Genomic DNA, 19,999 nt, shown 5'->3' on the forward strand with positions numbered 1-19,999 from the left:
GGAATGGAGAGAACTCAGGCTTGGGTGCAGACCACTCTGCCAACCCAAGTGTGAATCCAGAAAGCTCTTTGTGCCTCAGTTTCCTCCTCTGTAGCTAGGGAAGACTAATGTCTTCGTGTGGAAACAGGCTCCTGGCCCCATGCTGACTTCTGACTGCAGATGCTCTCAGAGGAGGAGGCTGTGGTTGTCAGGCGGTGCCCAGCGTGGTTTTGCGTTGGGACTTGTAGGGGTGGGGCTGCCCCAGAGGGAAGCTCGTCAGACAGGAGAGTCAGGAGAGGAAAGTTCCACTCTCCTAAGATAAGAAACCCCAAGCACCCAAGGCCGGGTGGGGTGACCCAACCCTGAGCCCCACCTTCATTCCTGTGATGGCCATGCCACACGGACCCCAGACCACCTCCTCCTATGTCCCCAGAGCCCGGCAGCCTGGTCATGCAGGGAGATTGTGCTGGAGGATCAGAGGGGCCCCAAGGGAACCCTGACATCCTTGTTTCAAGGCAAGGCCCCCTCAGCCCGCCTTGCCCTATAGACACCCAAGGGGCAGACATAGCTGGCAGAAACCCTGCAAGAAGGCCCCTCCCATGGGCCCGAGCCCTCTGTGTCTCCACGCACCTTGGGAGCACCATGCCCCACAGTGGAATGGCCACCAAAGCAGTGTCACAGGCACAGGGGATGACAGCGGGCTGGGCACACAGGCTGGGGGCAGCAGTCTTGCAAGGCTAGACAGGTGGCTGCTGGGAACAGGAAGGGCCTTGTCCCTTAGGGTGAGTGAGCGGAGCATGGGAACGTCCTGGGCCGGGCAGCGGTGGGAGGGGTGGAGGTGGGGGGGAGAGCAGGGGTACGGGAGGTTGCCTGTCTGGCCTGCCCACCTGCCGCCGGATTCCTCGGTTCCCGGAGGAACTGAGGCCCATGCCTGTCGAGGGAGGCAGCCCAGCTCTGCAGGGCAGGCGAGAGGCCTGTCCCCACTCACCTGGCCTGGATGTTTGTCCTTGTCACCAGGGAAGGGATGTGAGGGACAGAGAGGTGGGGAAAGGGAGAGGCTGTGTCTTCCTCCGTTAGAGTTTTGAAGGGAAGGGTGGAGGCGTCAGGGAAAGGACTTGAAAGAGCAGGGAGGAGGCAGGGGGCCAGGGGAGGACCCCTGCAGGCTGGGAGACCCCGTGGGTGCCATGGGCGCGAGGACCTGGGTGGGTTACTGCGGAGGGGCCCCAGGCAGAGGTGCAGGGAGGAAAGCTCCTGGAGAGTTGAGGGGCCTCTGGTCTTGCCCCCCAGGAAGAGCCCTGGCGCCAGTCTGTGCCCCAATGGGCATGCAGGACAGTGGGGGGTGCTGGGACGCATTGTGGGGCTGAGCACATATGCTGGGCGACACCAAGGCTCAGAGGGACTCCTCAGAGGACCCCTGTGAGCCCCCAACTTGGGATTTACTGAAAGCATGTTTCTGCCACCCTGGCCAGGAGGTTGGAATAGATGCTGGCTTCTCAGCCAAGAGGAAAGCAGGCTCCCCTCCACCCAAGCTTGTGCGCTGAGAGCTCCACCCCACTCTGCACAGTGCCCCTGCCTGCCCCTGGGGTCCAGGGAGCTTCCACTCAGGAGGACCAGGACAGGAAAACCCCACAGATTCGACATCTCAGAGAATGAGGACAAGGAGGACGTGCAGCTTTATTCTCCTCTCAGAGATCCTGGGAGGTGGGCTGGCAGAGGGTGCCCCTGGGGGAGGTAGGATGGCACCCATGCCTTGTGAGAATGGACACCCCCCTCCAATCCCGACACCCGACACTGGTCCCCTAGGTGACTTGGTCCACCCTGCAGCAAGCAGCCAGGGGTCCATTGGAAAGGCCTGCCTTCAGCTGGCAGGGGGTGGCAGGGGTGCTGGTGGCCTTCTGGACTCCCTGTCCCATCCCTGGACTTCGGGCACTGGTCACACACTGAGCCCCTGAGTGACAGCCTGGGAGGCAGGTCCTGGCTCCAAGGGGCACCTGGCTCCAAGGAAGCCCCATGGGTTTGTGATGAATGAATATGAGTGAAGGAGGGAATAAGTGGATGGGCCAACGGATGAATGAATGAATGAATGAATGAGGGAGCACAGGAGTGGTTGGTGGAGTGAATAGAAAGCCTGGGAGACCCAACACCCAAACCCTCAACCCGCCTCCTCCTGCACGGGCGGCTCCAGGCACAGGAGGAGGCCCAGGGGCCCCGTGGCCATGGGGCACAGGGGTCTCCTTCGAGGCAGGGCTTGATGGGAAGGCCTCCCTGGCAGAAGGCCCTGAAAAGGGGTGGAGGGTGCTGGGGAGAATTGGAGTGCTCTTCCTACTCCCGGATGGCCGGGGGGACCCCAGGACCCCAGGAGACAGCTGAGGGTCCCTCGGAGGTACAGGCCTGGGGGAGACATGCCCCCCTGGCTTTCCACATTGGTGGGTTCCCTGAGGCAGGTGGGGAGCGTCCCTCCCTGGGGTAGGAGGCTGAGGGCGCGGATGTGGCCTGGGGGAAGCAGAGAGGAGTGACAAGTGAGACAGGGCTCTTCCTGCCAGGCTGGGGCTGTGCTGGGAGCTTTGCAGGCTGGAGACAGACCCCCGCAGCCTGAGTCCAGGCTGGGAGGGGACAGGCCAGATCCAGGGCTGGCCCGTGGTAGCTGCGCTCACCAGGCCGCCCGGAGCAGCGCCCACAGCAGGCTGACGGACGCGCCGACCCACAGGGCTCCATGGCCACCAGCCAGGCTCGCAGCTCCACTGTGGTTGCACTGGTTGCCCTGGCAGCAGGAGACGGAGACGGAGCAGCCATCCGAGGACACAGTGCTGTTGGGGCACGTCGGGGTGCAGGACTTCATGACCAGGATGCCGCTGGGCTTGGCTGTGGAGAGAGGGGCGAGGGCCTATAGGTGGCGTGCTCCCTGTGCCACCCACCCAGCTGGCCCTCAGGAGGCCCTGCAGCCCAGCACCGTCAGCACCATGGGCACAGCCCACTTCCGGGGCTCCTAGGAACTTGCATGTGCGTGTCCTAAAGAGCCTTCCGCTGTTGGCGGGGCCTCCTTCTTTGGTGCCTGTGGGTCTGAGGAGTCCTTTCTCCCCCTCCAGCCAGGCTCCTCTGTGACAGGTCGGGGGCGGGGGAGTGACTCAGTGTCTCCCCATGCACAGTCTGTCTGCACTCAGCTCCTTCTGACAGGTATCTGTGAGCGCTTCTCTGCTCTGGGTTTCAGGGTCCAGAAGAAGTACCAGGCCCCGCGCTCACCCCTCGTCCCTTTCTGGGACTGGAGAATCTTAGGAAATGGTGGCTGAGGGATTGCAGGGCACAGCGGCCCGCACAGTTGCTTTTACAACACCACGTCCTGTAAGGGGAACTGAACTTGCCGAGGGAGGCTGCTGCCCACCCATCTCCAGCGCGGGGAGGCAGGGCCCAGCAGGGGCCCCTGGGGAGCAAGCAGGGCCCGTGGACTGGGGCCACGGGCAAGACGCCTTCTTCTGTGCTAGACTCGCTCACTGGCTCAGTTTTGGCAACTGTGCCATGGGGACAGCTGAAGAGGGCCCCTGACATGCTGGGTGCAGGCTGCTCGGAACCCAGGGTGCTGGGTAAATGCAAATTGCTTCCCTCAACCCGTACCACTCAGAACGTGCTTGAAGCCAGGACCCTGATGGAAGGGGACTCCTTCACAGCTGGCCCAGAAGCCGGGAGTGGGGCTGGGGTGTCTGTCCCCAGGCACCTCATCTCTCTGCCTCAATTTCCTCATCCAGAAGATGTGGGTAATAAGAGAATGGACCTCTGCAATAGTCTGGGCCTTAGATGGGTTAGTTTATGAGTAGTGTTGCGACGGCCTTGAGTCCTTGTCAGTTTTCCGTCGTGTTTAGTGAGCAGCGGTGTTTAGAGCTGCAGTGCCAGGAAGGGAAGACACAGCCCCTTCTGGCAAAGCACAGGGACAGAGCTGCCAGCTCCTGAGATCAGAGCTGTGTCCACTTGAGGAGAGGGTCAGAGGCCAGCAGGGGCCCCTGTGAGGGGCCTCGGACTCGCCAGGGTGGGTGACAGTTCCCAAGCCCTCAGGAAGCCACCTCTGTGGACGTACCCTCCTCCCCGAGCCGGAGACAGCGCCGGGCAGGACACCAGACAGTGCGTTTCTTTACCTCTCGTCCCCCTAGCGAGTTCTTCAGTTAAACGCGATGATTGGTCGCTGCTGGGAGCTGTTATTTAAGTAAGGAGCTGTGTGTTTATGGAGGGCTGCATTTGCCAGCCCGCCTCTGAGTTACTGCTGGGGAGCGTGTGCGGACAGTTACCCAGCTTGGCCACCGCCTTGCTGGGCGGGCTCTGAGCTCCAGGCTTCTCGGCTGAGAAAGAGGATATTCAGCGGGGGCTGTTGGAGGACAGAACCGGGGGATGGCCTAACGCCCCGGGCCTGGGGCTCTGCAGGGCTGTGTGTCTGCCTTGGTTACAGGTAAGACTGCCGCCTCTGCCATGAGGACTGCAGCAGGGGAGGTGTTCTCAGGCACCCCCCCCTCCCTGTCCCCCACTGGCGGATCCACAGAAGCTGAGGCCCAGGGTTGCTGGCGGCTGACCAGTGGATCTGAGACCAGAGGCTGCACAGCCCCCTCCATGCCCATCTCCCAGGATGGCACAGGGAGCCAGCGGGCATTCACACCTCCGGGCTCCCATCCCCACCCCATGTGGCAGCAGCCTCCTCATCCTGCCGTAGGAATGGGCGTTGCTGCCTGCGCAGGGTCTCTGGGATGCACAGGGCTGTGCAGGACTCCCCTCACCATATCACGCCTCCTCTTTCAGTGGCAGTGGCGACAGCACCCTCACCTCCTCACTCTGCTCAGATCCCCACAATGTGACCTCCATAGCCCCGCCGGCACCCTGACCCTGCCTGTCACTGTCACCATTGGGCCCTACTCAAGAGCTCTGGGCCCCGGCTCAACCTGCGGTGGCTCTAAGATGAACTAGACCCACAGAAGTGGTCCTGGGAGGCCAAAGGAAGGAGTAGGGGGGAGCTGGGGAGGCCGACCTGGAGGGGAACCGGAGGAGGCAGGTTCCAGGTACGGGCAGGCAGGGGGAGGCGGAGTTCCGGGTGCAGAGAGAGGACAGAGTTGCCATCCTGCAGTGCGTCTGCGGCAGGGAGCTGGGGAAGTGCATGGCCAGGCCAGGTCTGTCGGCCTCAGCCTCCCTCTGTGTTCATGTCTTGCCAAATGCGCATACCACCTGCTCCCTGCCTCCCGGATCTTTAATGTGGACTCGCTCTCACTGACACTGTGGAGCCCGCTTTCCCACCTTGCTCTGACAGTGTTGCAGGCTTGCTGGCAGAGGTTCTTATCCCTGACCCTCTGCCTCTGCATGTGAGTATTCACATGGGACACATCAGTCCCTGCCACCTACAGCCTGGGGGTGGGCCACATGATGGGGTTCCTGCTGGAGGGCGGTGGTGTCCCCAGGGGTCTGGACCAGGGTAGGGTGGGGGCCGTGGGCCGGCTTCTGGCTGGGTGGAGCTGTGAGGGCCGGGCACAGGGCGGTGGGGCAGGCGAACAGACACCTTCACCCACGTAACCACACAAGACTTGTCCATCAGCACATTCCACCAGAGGCTTGCCGTTCCTGGGCTGCGGCACATGTGGCAGTGCGGGGCCCAGGCTGGGAGGGAGGAAGCACAGGCTTGTGCTCCGTCTGGGCTGGGGCCTCCAGCGGTCATCCTGGTGGGTGGCCTGGGGGGATGGGCCGAGGGGCAGGGGCTTGGTGGTGGTGACTCTGATGTGCCCCCACACCACCTCTGTGGCCCTGTGCGTGTGAATGCCGCACGTCAGCAGGAGTGAGGGTGTAGGTTGGGGCATGGGTGTCTGTAGGCTGGCTCCCCCAACCCCAGTGGGATGGAGGAGGGCACGGGGCAGCATGATGCAATACAAAGAGGGTCGACTTTGGAGGTGATCTGGGTCTTCTTCTCACCATCCCTGTCCCTCTGTGAGCTGCAGTGTCCTCACCTATAAGGTGGGACTGATAGCAGCCAGGGCTGTTCAGCCTTGCTGCAGGATGAAATGACGCGAGGCGCTTGGCTCCTGCCCCACCCTCCTCCGCTGGGGGCTCCCAGCCTGGGACTGCCGCCTGGACCAGAGGGTGGCTGTGGCTCTGAGGACCTTGCACACAGCAGGTGCTAAGGGCTGTTGAGTTAACAAGAAGGAATGGCTCTGCCCCTCACTGCCAGGGGCCAGCCAGTGACCCCCACTCCCAGGCCGAGTGATGGGGAATCTGCAGCAAAAGGCCCTGGTCCCGGCCAGCACCTGTGTGCTATGATGGGCCTCAGGTCCCAACAACGGGGGGACCAGGACAAGGTTCCTGGCCTGGAGACCCTGCAGGCCAGCCAGGGGTGGACGACCGAGGTCCAGTGTGTAACCCCGAGCGTGATGGAGCAGAGGGTCAACGGACACTTTGTGGACACCTGGCTGAGAGGAATACAGTCTTAATAGAGGGCGGGGACCATCTGGGAAGGCTTCCTGGAGTGGGTGGCCCTGGAGCTGAGCCGGACAGATGGATGCAGAAAGTGCAGCTTGGCAGAGGCCAGGCCAGCTGGGACCAGGCTGTGAGGACCCAGGAGCTATGAGGGGTCAGGTGGGCAAGCCGGGAGCACCTTACCTGGGCTGTGGGGGCTGTGGGGATGCCCTGCAAGGGAGTGCTTGTGGGGGGTGCCCCAGGAAGGGGATTCCTGGGAGGGGCGCCCTTGGAGGGGTGCCCTATGGGGGTGTCCTGTAGGCGTGCCCTGAGCAAGGCATGGCGGCTCTGACTTCAGAGCTGGTGCCTGTGGAATGGGATGGTGGTGGTACCTTCCACACATGGGTCATGATGTCGAAGCCCTTTCCCCTGCATAGAGAAGGGGCATTTGTGGCTGAATCACGGGCGAGCAGGAGGTCAAGCTCAGATCCCCAAAGCCCCCTCACTCCCCCTTGGCTCAGGATCATGCTTGCCAGTTCAGGGTTCTGGAACCCCCCCAGAAGAATAAGCCTCTCTGTGTGGGGGTGACCCCTGGCTATTCCTCATTGCCCTGTCTGCAGCTAAGTCCTGGGTGCTGGGAGTGGGGAGATACTCCTGGGTTCCTCTGAGGAAGAACTTTGCAGCTCCTCGGTTTCCCCCACAGGGGCATGGATGGTCCCTATGCCCTTGGGCTGTGCTGAGAATTAGTGGGTTAATACTTCTTAGGTCCCGGGAGCAGTGGCTGTCCTGGCCTGAGAATTAGTGGGTTAATACTTCTTAGGTCCCGGGAGGTGCTGTCCTGGCATGAGCCTCCCAGAAAACCTAAGCCCCAGGACAGAAACAGGCCAGGCCCCACCCCCTCCTCTGTCGCAGCTTGGCCCCAACAAGGGGGTGCCACCCGCCCCCCCCCCACCCCAGCAGGGCCTCGCTGGGACCTCCCTAGTATCTACTCCCTCCTGCTGCTCCTCTCCTCTGCCCTGTTCCTGGAGCCAGCCTCATACCCTTGCCCAAATGTCCCCTCCATCTGTCCTTCCAGCCTCCCGAAGCTGGGACTGATCCCCAAGGTGCCTCCTTCCAGCTTCGGGTCCCACCCCGTGGGGCTTCCCCAGACAGCTAGAGGCTCCACCCCACCCCACCCCACGCTCAGGGGAAGCTGATGGGGTTAATTATCTCTGATGATAATTATTCAGCTGATAATCACAGGCTGTACCTGCCCCCCCGCCATTTCCGGTGGCCCCCAAAGCAGGAGATGCTCTTATTCACGGTCACACAGCCAGCCAGGTCTTCAGGTAGGGGCAGAGCTGCGGCTGGAAGGGGCCGACCAGCTCATTTTCCAGGTTTCAGTGCTGAGAGGCCTGCCTCCCAGGAATCCCCTTCATCCCAGGAAAACAGGACGATTGGTCACCCCGGCCGGAGCCCAGGTCCTACTGCCCAGCCCAGGGCTCCGCAGCCCTGGCCTCTCACATGGCTCTTCTACCCCACGAGAACCGGGTATACCAGAAACTGTGCCCAAAAGGACACAAAGGTCTCCACGTCTGGCTGGTCAGGGAGCAGCCACAAGGGCCTCCCCCACTACTCCCTGCAGCCCCCAAATCCAGGCTGACCCCACAGACCCCTCCAATGGGAGCCAGCCCTGTCCAGCACATGTCTGTCCCCATCCCTCCCACCCAGGTCGGCGTCCCTTACCCAGGTCAGTGCACAGAGCAGCCAGAAGCAGAAACACCAGGAGCGGCCTCATCGTGGGGCATCTACCAGCTGGGACGGGGAGCAGCGGGTGCCAGGTGCCTTTATACAGCTGGCTTCCCGGCCGGGGTCAGACCTAGTAATTTAGCTGGAGATGAGCTTGGGACAGCAGGCCAGTCTGACTCATGCTGCCTAGACTTCCTTTTGCCCCATCCCTAGGGGCCCCGAGGTCTCTTGGAAGGTCACCTGTGCCCACTCTCTGCCTGTCCCTCTGTCCTGAGCCTTTGGCCTTCCTGTCCCTGCAGTTATCATGAGGCCCCAGGGTGGACTGGGGAGAAGGAAGGAGGCAGGGGCAGGGTGGTCTGTGGGTGACAGACCACTCTTGGGGGTCTGGGGGTCACGACCCTGCCCTGGGGTCTGGGGGACACTCCCTGCCCAGGGCTCTGGGGTCACGACCCTGCCGAGAGCTCTTCTGAGGAAGCACAGCCCCATCTCCTGCACCTCTTCCCTGGGCCAGGGCAGGCAGGAGGCACCAAACCCATTTTATTGAGGAAACTGAGGCACTGCAGAGTGGAAGCTGGCTTTGGACCAGCACGTCTGTCTTCAGTGAGCACACAGGCCACCCGGGGGTCTGGTAAAATGGGCCCTGAGACTCTGTGATCTGAGCATCTCCTGGAGGTGCGGGTGCTGCGATGCGCCGGGCCAGCACAGCAGGGCCAGGCGGAGCCAGAGGGGCACCCTGGGTGTTCCAGTCGGCACTGAAGCACTGCCCATCCGTCTCCAGGCCAGGCTTGCGGGACTGGGCTGACAAGTGTGCCCTGGAGAGATGCAGGAAATGGCCTGCTCACAGTGAGCTGCCGCCTGGTCCTGTTTTGGGTCTGGCTGGGATTCCAGAGGCTGAGGGTTGGGAGCCCACGCCTCCTGGTGTTTCTCCTCCATCCCCTCCCAGGGCCATCGGCCTCTCTTTTCTGGTGGCTGCAGTCTCCTCTCCGGTGACCACAGCCACTGCCAACCTTGACCCTGTGGCCTGCCGAGAGCCCACTTGTGCCCACTCTCTGTGTGACTCTGCCTCCCCTGCCTCTTCCGTCTCCTCCAGCCTCCCTTCCCTCCCCTCAGCCTCAGGGTGGACGCTCACACACCTCCGGGCCCTCGCCAAGGACACCCTTCCCTCCTTTTTCTCCCAGGAGGAATCAACTTTGTCAAGAACACTCTTAGACTCCCTGCCCTGGCCTGTGCCCTAGACCTGCCCGCCTGGAGCCTGCACCCATGGCTTCTTCTCTGTCCACTCACAGGATGGGGTGAGCTGCTGGGTGCTTATCCCTTGGCCCAAGGGTGGCAAAGGCTGGTTGTTGGTGGGGGGTGGAGGTGGAGCTGGTACATTGTGGGGGTCACCTGCATGTATGTGGGACCCCTGCAATGTAAGGTGGGTCTGGTCTGAGGCTTAGGCGGGCTCTCTCTGTGCAGCCACCTCCTAGCACGAGCACCAAGGAGCCTAGAATCTAAATTCACACTAGACTGTCCTGTTTGTTTTGGTGGCATATTTGTCAATGATATTTTAGTTTAATGGTTTTCTAGCTTCTTTTAGAAGTTTGATGTTTTTGGCCATATGGAGTATGGGCCTCCATTTGCCCCAGCACCCAAAAGTAAGGGTGGGCCCACCCTTACTAGGAACCCACTTACAGGGCTCAATGAAAGGCAGTGAGAAACCGGAGCTCTCATCACTTCCCTTGAAATCTGTGCATGTCTGGGTGCTGAGATGGGAGGGAGGCTGGCTGAGCAAACCTTGGTGTCCACTCCATGCACTCTACTCCATTCAACTCCATCCACACCATCCACTCCACCCACTCCACTCCATCTACACCATCTACTCCAGCCACTCCACTTCATCCACGCCATTCATTCCATTCACTTCACCCACTCTGCTTTATTTAACTCCATCCACTCCACTCCATCCACACCATCTATTCCATCCACTCCATATTCCATCCACTCTACTCCACCCTACTCCATCTACCATACTCCTTCCACTCTACTCCATCCACTCCACTTTGTCCACACCGCTCATTCCATTCACTTCATCCACTCTAATTTTTCAACTCCATCTACTCCATCCATTCCAGTCTATCCACTCCATCCACTCCATTCCATCCACTCCACTCTGTCCTGTCTACTTCCTGCACTCTACTCCATTCAGCTCCTCCCACACCATCCACTCCACTTCGTTTACCCACCCCTCCCATTCCACCTCTCCCACTCCATCTCCCGTAAAGCTTGGTGACATCCTGTGGCCATGGGCCGTGACAGTGAGCCAGGCCTCACCCAGCAGCCCCTGGCTTCCCTGGCCCAAAGCCCAGCCCTGTTTGGAGCTGTCCTGGGACAAAAATTGGACTCTGAGGCCTGGATGCCTTCCCAGACTCCACGCTAGTCCTTAGCACAGGCCTCAGAAAGTTCCTCCCTCTGCTGAGAGGGGCACGCAGTTGGGAAGGGTGCGTTAGCGCGCAGATTGCTGCCAGGAGACTGGTGCCCTGTTTGGAGGGCCAGGCAGTGGGCTGGCCCAGACCTAGCTCAGAGGCCAGCAGGGAGAGCCAGATGCCTGCCCTGGGGCCAGAAGCACTCTCCAGCTCTCCTGGCAGGGCCCTGCCTGGGTTTCTGGGAAGGGGAGCCCCTCCTGCACATGCAAGCTGCTGTGGCCATCTTGGGTGGCTCTAACTGTGACCAGGCTCTTCTCTCACTGAACCCAGACCTGCTTCTTGCCCTTCTCCCACCCTCAAAACCTGGGTAATCCTGTCCAGGCCTCTGTGCGTGTGTGAATGTGCAGCAGAGGCACTCCCAAGTGGGAGGGGAAGAGCCTGGGGCTCTGGGCACCCCTGCGCCAGGTAATGGACAATCATTTGTTCAGGTGTCGCTGATCCCTACTCAGTGCCAGGCTTGGGCCCTTGGTGCTGGGGCGTAGGGATGAGAGGTTGAGTGTGGGGGGGGGGGGAGTGGGGGACCCGCATTCACTGAGATCAGTCGGGTAACACCCACGGGGGCCTTGTGTGCAGCCTGGTTCTACCAGTGCCAGCGGCCGCAGCCTGGAGAAGGGACCAGGTGGGCTGCATTTTGAAGCAGAGGTGAGCGGTGGGGAGACTTGCAAGCAAGGGAGGAACCCATGCGGAGGAGCAGGTTGAGGCGGGGTGATGGATCCCCAAACTCTCCCACAGGCAGAGTCGGTGGATTGTACCCAGTGTGTACAGCATTTCTCAGATTGGAGTCTCCGTTCTTGGGGATCCATAAGAGCTTTTTCTCCTCTAGTAGGGCAATCTGAGAAATACTGATCTTCGTGAATCCTTTCAGGGGCAAAGATTCTGCAGCCCTGTGGGGCAGGGGCCCACCTCTTTGTGGAGCCATCCCTCTCATGGGGAGGGCAGGAGGGGAGGGGCTGCCCTGTGCTGGGGTGGGGATGAGCAGAGGAATGCAGCTGGCGAGTTGCCAGCTTCCAGGGGCTGGAGGAGGGGGTGGAACTGCCCCTCATAAGGCTAATCAAGCACCTGAAACTCACTCTTTTACAAGCTGGGTGTTCTCCAATTAAGGCCCAGACTCCCACTCTAGGTCACAATTAACAGGTGGCCTCCCCAGCCTGGCATTGGAATCCACTCCCCAGTGGCACAGGGCCCCCGTCCCATAGGTGGGCAGGGCAGGGTAGGAAACTGGGGCAGCAGAGAAGCCCTTTACCAGACCCCTAGCATGGACCCTCCAGCCAAGGGGAGCTCGATCCCACCCTCCAGGAAGAGACCTTGACTCCATTAGGAACCCCAAGACCTCCACGTGAATCAGAGGCCAAGTTCTGCTCCAGACTCCCCCTCCCTCCTCCGCTTCTCTCCTCTCAGCCCTCCCCTCCCTCCCTACTTCTTCCTCTCCCTCCCTCCTGGGCTGGGGAGGGAGGGGGAGGACCCACAATTTCAACTCAGGCCCATCGCTGTCTGATAGGAGCTAGAAAAGGGGGGCTCCTGTGCCTACATACACCAAGGAGGACTCCTGTGCCCTGACCCTGATCACAGGTAGAGTCCTAACCCTGGTCACACACTGAACCCTGATCCTGCTCACACTCTGAGCTCTGATCCTGGTCACACTCTGAGCCCTGAATCTGCTCACTCTCTGAGCCCTGATCCTGGTCACAACCTGAGCCCTGGTCCTGGTCACACTCGGAACTCTGATCATGGTCACATATTGAGCCCTGACCCTGGTCACACTCTGAGCCCTGACTGGCCCCGGCCATAGAGATTGGCAGCAGTTTTAGTCTTTGGACCTATGGCCAGAGTGTGGGGGAAGCTAAGACGGTCCAGTTTCTGGGGGCACAGACTGCCTCATGAAGGCTTAAACAGCAGCGGAGGGATCAGGCTGGCTGGACTCTTTAAGCTCTCTTATGAGCAGGAAGTTTGGTGTTCCGAGTTGTTCTGGCACCTGCCCTTGGTTAGTTTTGCCTCTTCCCTCCCTTCCTCCCCATTCAGAGCCTGGCCGCCGTGCCTTGGCGCTGCTGCCTTCTGTTTTCCTTTAGCAGGGAGACAATCAGCTTCTCTATACTCAGTTTCAAGTGCTCTATACTGACCACCGAGACTGAGGGATCCCAGTCTCAGGGTCTGGGGTTCTGAGTGTGCACACAGCAGCACAATGAGCTGCTGGCTGGGCCACGTCGCAGCTGGCCTCTCCTTGAGCCTCCCTGGCTCCTTTAAGAGGAGGAACTTGGGAGAAGGAGGACAGGGTTAATTCACTCCGGGTCCCTGGGTGGGCCAGCTGCTCCACTTCCAACTTGTCTGGGCAGCAAGGAGCCAGGATGTAGGGACGCCCGTGTTCCTGAGCGTGGGCAGCTGGTATTTTCTAGGAGCAAGAAGGTGGCAAACTGGATAAACAAGGGTGTCCCAGCTGCCAACATCCTGCAGGGCCCACCTGTGACAGCCCAGCCTGCCCTCCCCTGCAGGTTGGGGCTGAGCCATGGGTGGGGCCTCACAGCCAGGTCTCCAGAGGAGGGGCTCTGGAGGTGGGCCAGGAAGGGTGAGTAGAAGCTCACCAGCCAGAGCAGGGGCCAAGGGGAATGGGCAAGCCGTCTTAGGGAACATCTGCGTGGGAGTGGCTCCCTCTCTGAGCATAGGGCCCTTGGGTTCTGTTCCAGCAACGCGTCATGGAAATTTTGGCACACCCTGGGCAGAGCCTGGCCATGGAATTTCATGCTCCGTTATCCTGTTTAATGCAGTACCAAGGGATGGAATGTCACAGGCACGCTCTTGCTCTCCAGTGTCCAGCTCCCTCTAGCACCATCTCCTGGCAAAGCAGAAATGTGGCGGGCAGAGTTGCTGCCAAAAGCTGGGCAGAGGATGGGCGTGGACCTGAGCCTATAACTTCACCACCAGCACCCACTCCTGGAGTCTAGGTGACGAACTCTCGGACTCCTTCAAGCCACAGGAAGCAGAGTGGGCTGATGCTCCAGCCAAGAACTGGGAACTCCTCAAAGGGGCAACTTGGGCCTGGCCAACATCTCACAATGGCTCTGGGACCTCCAAGAGCATCCTCCCTCCCCCGCTGCCTGCACTTGGAGAGGCTGGGCTGCTCCTGCTTCCTCCCATTTCCTCCCGGCATCTCCCCAATAACCCTTACACACAATATCATGTCTTGGCGCCTGGCGTGAACTCACACCAAGTACGCTCCAAGCACTTCACACCTGGGGGGCTGTCCCATCCCAATTCCAGCCCCCACCCTATCCCCCTCTGCACTGCACTGCTTCTCCTGTCACACTCACCCACACATGCTCATGAAATATCACACATGCGTGCACACACTCACACATTTGTATACACACACTCCCCCCACTCACACACAGTCTTACACACAAGCACATACACACGTTCTCACATGCTCTCACATACACTCACACTGACACAATCTCACACATCACACACACGCATGTGCACCTGTCCTGACTGCACCAGGCTCGGTCCAGCCTCGGACTTGGTCATGGTGTCACTTAGCGGCGTGACTGTGCCCTGTCTCCCCTCCCGTCTTTCTCCTTCACAGCTGGTGGAAACAGCATGGGCACGTGGGGGCGGGGGAAGGCGGCCTTCCTGCGGGGGGTTGGGGGAGGGCAGGATGGGAGAGCAGAGCGCGAGGTCCAGGAGCCCAGAGGTGGCTTGGGTCCCTTCCCCGCAGTGGCGGCACTGTGTCAGGGAGGCCCCGGCTTCGGGGTCCGCAGACCGGTTGATTCAGTCTTGTCTGTGTGGCCTTCTCCTTCCACAGCCTTAAACGCTTTGTCAGTGAGATGATGGTAATGGTTCTCCTCCCCAGGGTGTCCTGAGAATCAAAGGACCGTGTGTGGAAAATGTTTGGCAGAGTCCTTGGACCAAAGCGCAGCCAGAAATAGACAACAACGTTGATGGTGTAGAGGAGGGGGTGACTTTGGGGACTCCCAAGGGTGGTGCTTACCTCGAGTCATCTGAGAAGACACAGCTGGGAGAGGGGACAGGTTGCAGAGGGGTCTGGGAGGGTCCTGTGCAGCGGGTGAAGGGACCTCAGAAAGCTTCTCAGTTCCAGAGAGTGAAGCCACTGGCAAGGCGTGGGGCATGGTGGCTCCAGGGCCACCCTGCCCCCTGGACTGAGGAGAGCAGGGGTCAGCAGAGGCCATGCTGCTCGGGGCCCCTGGGCCTTCTCTGCTGGGTCAGACCTTGAGCTCATGCCCCTTTGCCAAGTAGGAAAGGGTCTTGGTGGGGGCTGAAATGGCCGAGTGGGTGCAGGATGACCACCTGTCCTTCCCCAGTGTGGAGGGTGCCAGCAGGGGAGGCTTTGAAGGAGCTGTGTCCCCAGTGCGGCCCAGAAGCTCTCTGTCCCCAAAGCTCTGTGCAGAACAGCTTAGGTGTCCTCTCAGCCCATGAGGGAAAAGCCGAGTGGATTTTCTGTGGGCACAACCCCATGATTTCAGGAGCCCATCCCTCATGTCATCCTCCACCCCATGCTGTCCTGTGTGCACCTCCACTGGGTCCACTCTGTGGAAAGGAAGGGCCTTCCTGTGCCTGCAGTGCCCAGCTTGGGACCTGCCACCCAGAGGGCCCTGTGTTGCTCACGGAGCCCAGAATCCTCAGGGGGGTGGGGTGGGAGGGCTGCAAGGCATCCTGACCCCTGAGGAGAGTGGAAACGTCATGAAGATTGTGACTTTAATGCATTAATTGGAAGGACTGTTGGGTCAAGGGTTAGGAGGGTAGAGGCCAGTTAAAACAAAAAGAGATAATGTAGAGGGGATAGTGAGAGAGAGAAAGGGGAAAAGAAGAGGAAAGTAGAGACACGAGGGCAGAGGGGGAAACCAGCACCACTCGGGGTGTGCTGGAAAGTGTTTAACAAGCAGCTCACAGAAAAATGAGACATCTGTATACGTACATAAAGTTCCTACGGGTTGTAATCACATAAAGGATGTGTAGTGGCAATTTACAAGTAACGATGAAATACACAATACTCTTAATTGTAAATTCCACATGGCCGACTGATTCTCCCAGAATGCCTTTGTTGACTTTTCTTGCATCCACAGTGAAGCATCCATTCTGATGTGAGTGCTGATTGTATTTGTGTTTGTATTAAAGAGTCAGAGAAGAGTGAAACAGCAAAGATGGCGGATTTTGGAATGGTGAACATCATTCCTCAATGATATAAGTGAATCCTTGCAGAATAGATAATATTTTTCAAATTCTGAGAGAATATTTCCTCAAAATTTTGTGTTATTGACACTGTAACAGCTACAGACAACACAATTCTGCATTATTAGCATTTTCTCTTTCATTTTTTTAAGTCTAAATAATAAACAAAACGATAAATCAAGACCTTATTTTGCATTTGCCGATTTCTGTGGTGTAAATCCTTCCATCACAGCTGATTTCTTGCTCCCACTGTAACATCACTGAATGTGGAGCTGGGAAGATATGCAGAGTATCTCACCATTACACAGCATTTCCACCGTAAACATACGATGGACAAAAATAACCTTAAGAGAATAGACGATGATAAAATAATCAGAAGTGGTAAGTTTTGAGTATTGCCTTTGTTTTAATATAATTTGTTTAATAGTAAGTTGATATAATTTAACTTTAAATAATGACTGTCCTTAACGAAGTCTCCCAAAATTCCTGAAAATTGAAAAATTGGCTCCCATGAGCACATCACTGCTGTCATTCCCGTGGGGGAAGAGGGAGGAGAGGCAGAGAGTGAGGGGAAGCTGGGAAAAAGGGAAGAAAAGATGTGTAGAGAGAGAAAGTGATGTGGGAGAAAGGCAGAGGAAAGCCTGGGGGGGATTAGGTAACCTGGAGGCAAGCCCTGTGGTCCTCGAGCCAGCTAGGATTCTCACCCATCAGGATTGTTACCCACCATCCTCTGTGATCACAGCACAGAAATGGCTGCCTTCTCATCCTCAGAGGGTCCTACTATGAGGACTCCCCAAAACAAGTTCTGGGTTTCTGGATGGTTCCTTGAGATTCATCCAGACTGTTGTATGTATCAATAGTTCGTTCCTTTTTATTGCTGAGAAGTATTCCATGATGTGGATGGACCACAGTTGGTTTAACTACTTGCCCATTGAAGGGCATCTAGGTTGTTTCCAGTTGTTGGCTATTATGAATGAAGCTGCTATAAACATTCATGCATAGGTTTTTCTGTGTGAACACACATCTTCATTTCTCTGGGATAAGCACTCAAGGGTACAATTGCTAGGTCATATGGTAGTTGCATGTTGAAGCTTATAAGAACTACCAAGCTGTTTTCCATTGTGGCTGTACCATTTTACATTCTCACTAGCAATGTGTGAATCATCCAGTTTCTCTGCATCCTTGTCAGCATTTTGCGTGGTCATTATTTTTTATTTTAGCCATTCTGATAGGCATGCAGTGATATCTCCTTGTGACTCTAATTTGCATTTCATAAAGGATAATGATGTTGAACATCTTTTCACATGCTCATATTTGCCACTCATATTTGCTTGTTGGTGAAATGTCTGTTCATGGGTTCTGGCTCATTTTCTTTTTTTTTTTTTTTTTTTTTTTTTTTTTTTTTTTTTTTAAAGATTTTATTTTTTCCTTTTTCTCCCCAAAGCCCCCCGGTACATAGTTGTGTATTCTTCGTTGTGGGTTCTTCTAGTTGTGGCATGTGGGACGCTGCCTCAGCGTGGTCTGATGAGCAGTGCCATGTCCGCGCCCAGGATTCAAACTAACGAAACACTGGGCCGCCTGCAGCGGAGCGCGCGAACTTAACCACTCGGCCACGGGGCCAGCCCCGGTTCTGGCTCATTTTCTAACTGGATTTTCTTTTTTTAACTGTTGACTTTTGAGAGTTCCTTATATATTTAGATGATACTTCTTTGTCAGATATGTGGCTTGCAAATATTTTCTCCCAGTCTGTAGCTTGTCTTTTCATCCTCTTAACGAATCTTTACCAGAGCAAAAGTTTTCAATTTTGATGAAGTCCAGTTTATTAATTGTTCCTTTTATGAACTGTGGTTTTGGTATCAACTCTAAGAACTCTTTGCCTAGCCCTAGATAGTATCTTTTTAATATTTATGGAATCTGTATACATGTCATTTTTTTTCATTCCTGGTATTGATAATTTGTGTCTTCTCTCAGTATGATCATTCCTTCTAGGGATTTATCAATTTTATTAGTTTTTTTAAAAAATGACTTTTGATCTTGTTGATTCTTTTGTGCATTTTCTATTTCATTAGTTTCTGTTTTGTGAAAATTAATAAAGGAAACCTCAACTAAAGTTAAAGTTGGAAAGCCTATAGGGGGAGCTCTCATGCCCTACCACTCATCCTCAATTACCACAAACAGGGAGAGATGTACCTTGCATCTCCAACAGGAAACTGCCTACTGGTTTACCATTCCAGCAGGAGGAAGATTTTCTTCTTGCTCAGCAACAGTCCCAGCCAACGGAAAGCGCCACAGCTCAGCCAATGAGAAATACCACAGCTCAGCCAATGAGGAGCCACAGCTCAGCCAATGAGAAGCCATTCCCACCCTGAACTCTCACTCTCCTCCAGTGGACTCTCCTTTAGTGCAGCCCCTCCCCAATCCTCCTTTTCTATAAAAGCAGCTCCCCTCTTTTGTTCTCTGGACTTGCCTATGATTAACCATAGTTTGCATGTCCTGAGTTAGCTCATTTTGTTGGTAAAATAACTGGCTATTTTATTTATTTTAAAGTTGACAGTTTCTTTCTACTTCCTTTAGGTTTGTTATGCTTTTTCTAATTTCTTAAAATCGATACTCAGATTTCTGACTTTCAGACTTCTCCCATTAATATATGATTTTAGATCACAAATTTCTCTTTATAAGCATGGCTTTAGCACCATATCACAAGTAATAATATGTCACATACACATAATAATTTAATATAAATGTTTTATAATTTCCATTGTGATTTTTTTTTAGTGTTGGGATATTTGGAAATTTATTGCTTAATTTCCAAACATTTGGGATATTTAAATTTTTGTTATTAGCCTCTTATTTAGTGTCACTATGGTCAAAAAACACACCCCAGATGATTTCAATCCATTGAAATAGTTGAGGATTGCTTTATACCAAGCCTATGGACAAAAATTTGGTAACTGTTCTGTGTCTACTTGAAAAGATTGATTTTTCAGTTGTTGGATGCACTGCTCTGTATATGTTATTAGGCTAAGATTGTTAACCATAATGTTCAAAAATTCTGTATCTTTATTAATTTGCTGGCTTATTCTATCATACATAGAGAGAAATATACTGAAATCTACCACTTGGCCTGTTGTTTCTGTTAATGTTCGCTTTATATATTTTGAGGCTATGTTAATAGATGCATACAAATTTAGAATTATATCAGCCTGTCGGATTTACCCTTTTGCAGTTATGAAAAGATCTCCATTAGAGTAATGCTTCTTGAATTGGCATCACCTTTGTCTGATATTAGAAGTTCTACCAGACTTCTTTTGTTTACTCTTTGCATGGTGTGCCAATTACTAAGCGCTTGACAGCTCCACCTGCCCGCACAGCCGGGCTCCAACCCTGGACCCGGTTCTGCAGACCCCATTTCGGCGTTGCGGGGGCCGCCATGCGAGACTCCGCCGCTAGGGGCGCGAGAGGGAGCGGGCGGGGCTGGGGGAGGGAGGGACGCGCTCCTTCCAGTTTGCTTCCGGGTTGCCCTCGCTGCTTCCGGGCGCGCGCAGTGCCCGGGCGGTGGGGCGCCGCCCTCCAGGCGGCGGGGGTGCTTCTCTGTGCAGCTGCTGAGCCGCTTGGCGTCTTTCCGGCGTCGTAGACCACCTTCATCGCGCCCCACTCGGAGACCCCGGCCAGAGACACCCCTCCGCAGGGTCTGGGTCCACCCGGCCCCTCCTCCAGCCCAGAGACCCCGGCCAGAGACACCCCTCCGCAGGGTCTGGGTCCACCCGGCCCCTCCTCCCGGAGACACGTCTCTTCAGGGTCTTTGTACCAGCTGCATGGGGCAGTCCACTCCTTGGAGCTTATGGAGTTGTAATAATTCTAACCTCTTCACTGTTTAACTCCAGCCCCAGGGATGGAAGCTCCCTCACCTCGTTGCTGTTTTCCTTATGTAGGGGTTGCCACCTACAACCTGAAGGCCACTCCAGCTGCTTGTTTTTATAGGACCTGTGAGCTGAGCATGGTCTTCTACATATTTAAATATTAGAGGGGGGAGAAAAGGAATCTTCCGTGAAAATTACATGAAATTCAAGCTTCATTATCCATAAATAAAGTTTCTGGAACTTAGCAATGCTTCCTTTTCGTTTTGCCACCTCTCAGGACAGCACTTGGACTTTACAATACTTAACTCTTTCTCTCTCCGCCACCTTCTGGGCTACTCCTATTGCAAATAAGTCTTTACACTGTATCATTGTATT

At 56.2% G+C, this 19,999-nt stretch overlaps 1 protein-coding gene and 1 long non-coding RNA gene across 2 annotated transcripts; one reads left to right on the forward strand and one right to left on the reverse strand.

Annotated features, from left to right (window-relative positions):
- Positions 1 to 1,633: 1,633 nt before the first annotated feature.
- On the reverse strand, positions 1,634 to 8,258 carry LOC106781010 (lymphocyte antigen 6E-like). Its single transcript, XM_014728180.3, has 2 exons — positions 8,116 to 8,258; positions 1,634 to 2,841 (listed from the first exon to the last, which is right to left on the reverse strand). Exons 1-2 carry the CDS (start codon positions 8,165 to 8,167, stop codon positions 2,630 to 2,632), a joined length of 264 nt encoding a protein of 87 aa, XP_014583666.1. The 5' UTR covers positions 8,168 to 8,258; the 3' UTR covers positions 1,634 to 2,629.
- On the forward strand, positions 4,200 to 18,882 carry LOC111775048 (uncharacterized). Its single transcript, XR_011421501.1, has 3 exons — positions 4,200 to 4,411; positions 9,297 to 9,410; positions 13,262 to 18,882. It is a non-coding gene; the product is annotated as an uncharacterized lncRNA (long non-coding RNA).
- Positions 18,883 to 19,999: the final 1,117 nt, after the last annotated feature.

The sequence above is a fragment of the Equus caballus genome, chromosome 9 (genome assembly GCF_041296265.1).
Source record: "Equus caballus isolate H_3958 breed thoroughbred chromosome 9, TB-T2T, whole genome shotgun sequence".
In the NCBI taxonomy this organism is placed as follows: domain Eukaryota; kingdom Metazoa; phylum Chordata; class Mammalia; order Perissodactyla; family Equidae; genus Equus; species Equus caballus.

Coding starts and splice junctions, on each gene's coding strand:
- LOC106781010 (XM_014728180.3), bottom strand. CDS start 8,167: ATGAGGCCGCTCCTGGTGTTTCTGCTTCTGGCTGCTCTGTGCACTGAC. Junction 2,842..8,115: donor TGCTCTGTGCACTGACCTGG/GTAAGGGACGCC, acceptor CTCTCTCCACAG/CCAAGCCCAGCGGCATCCTG.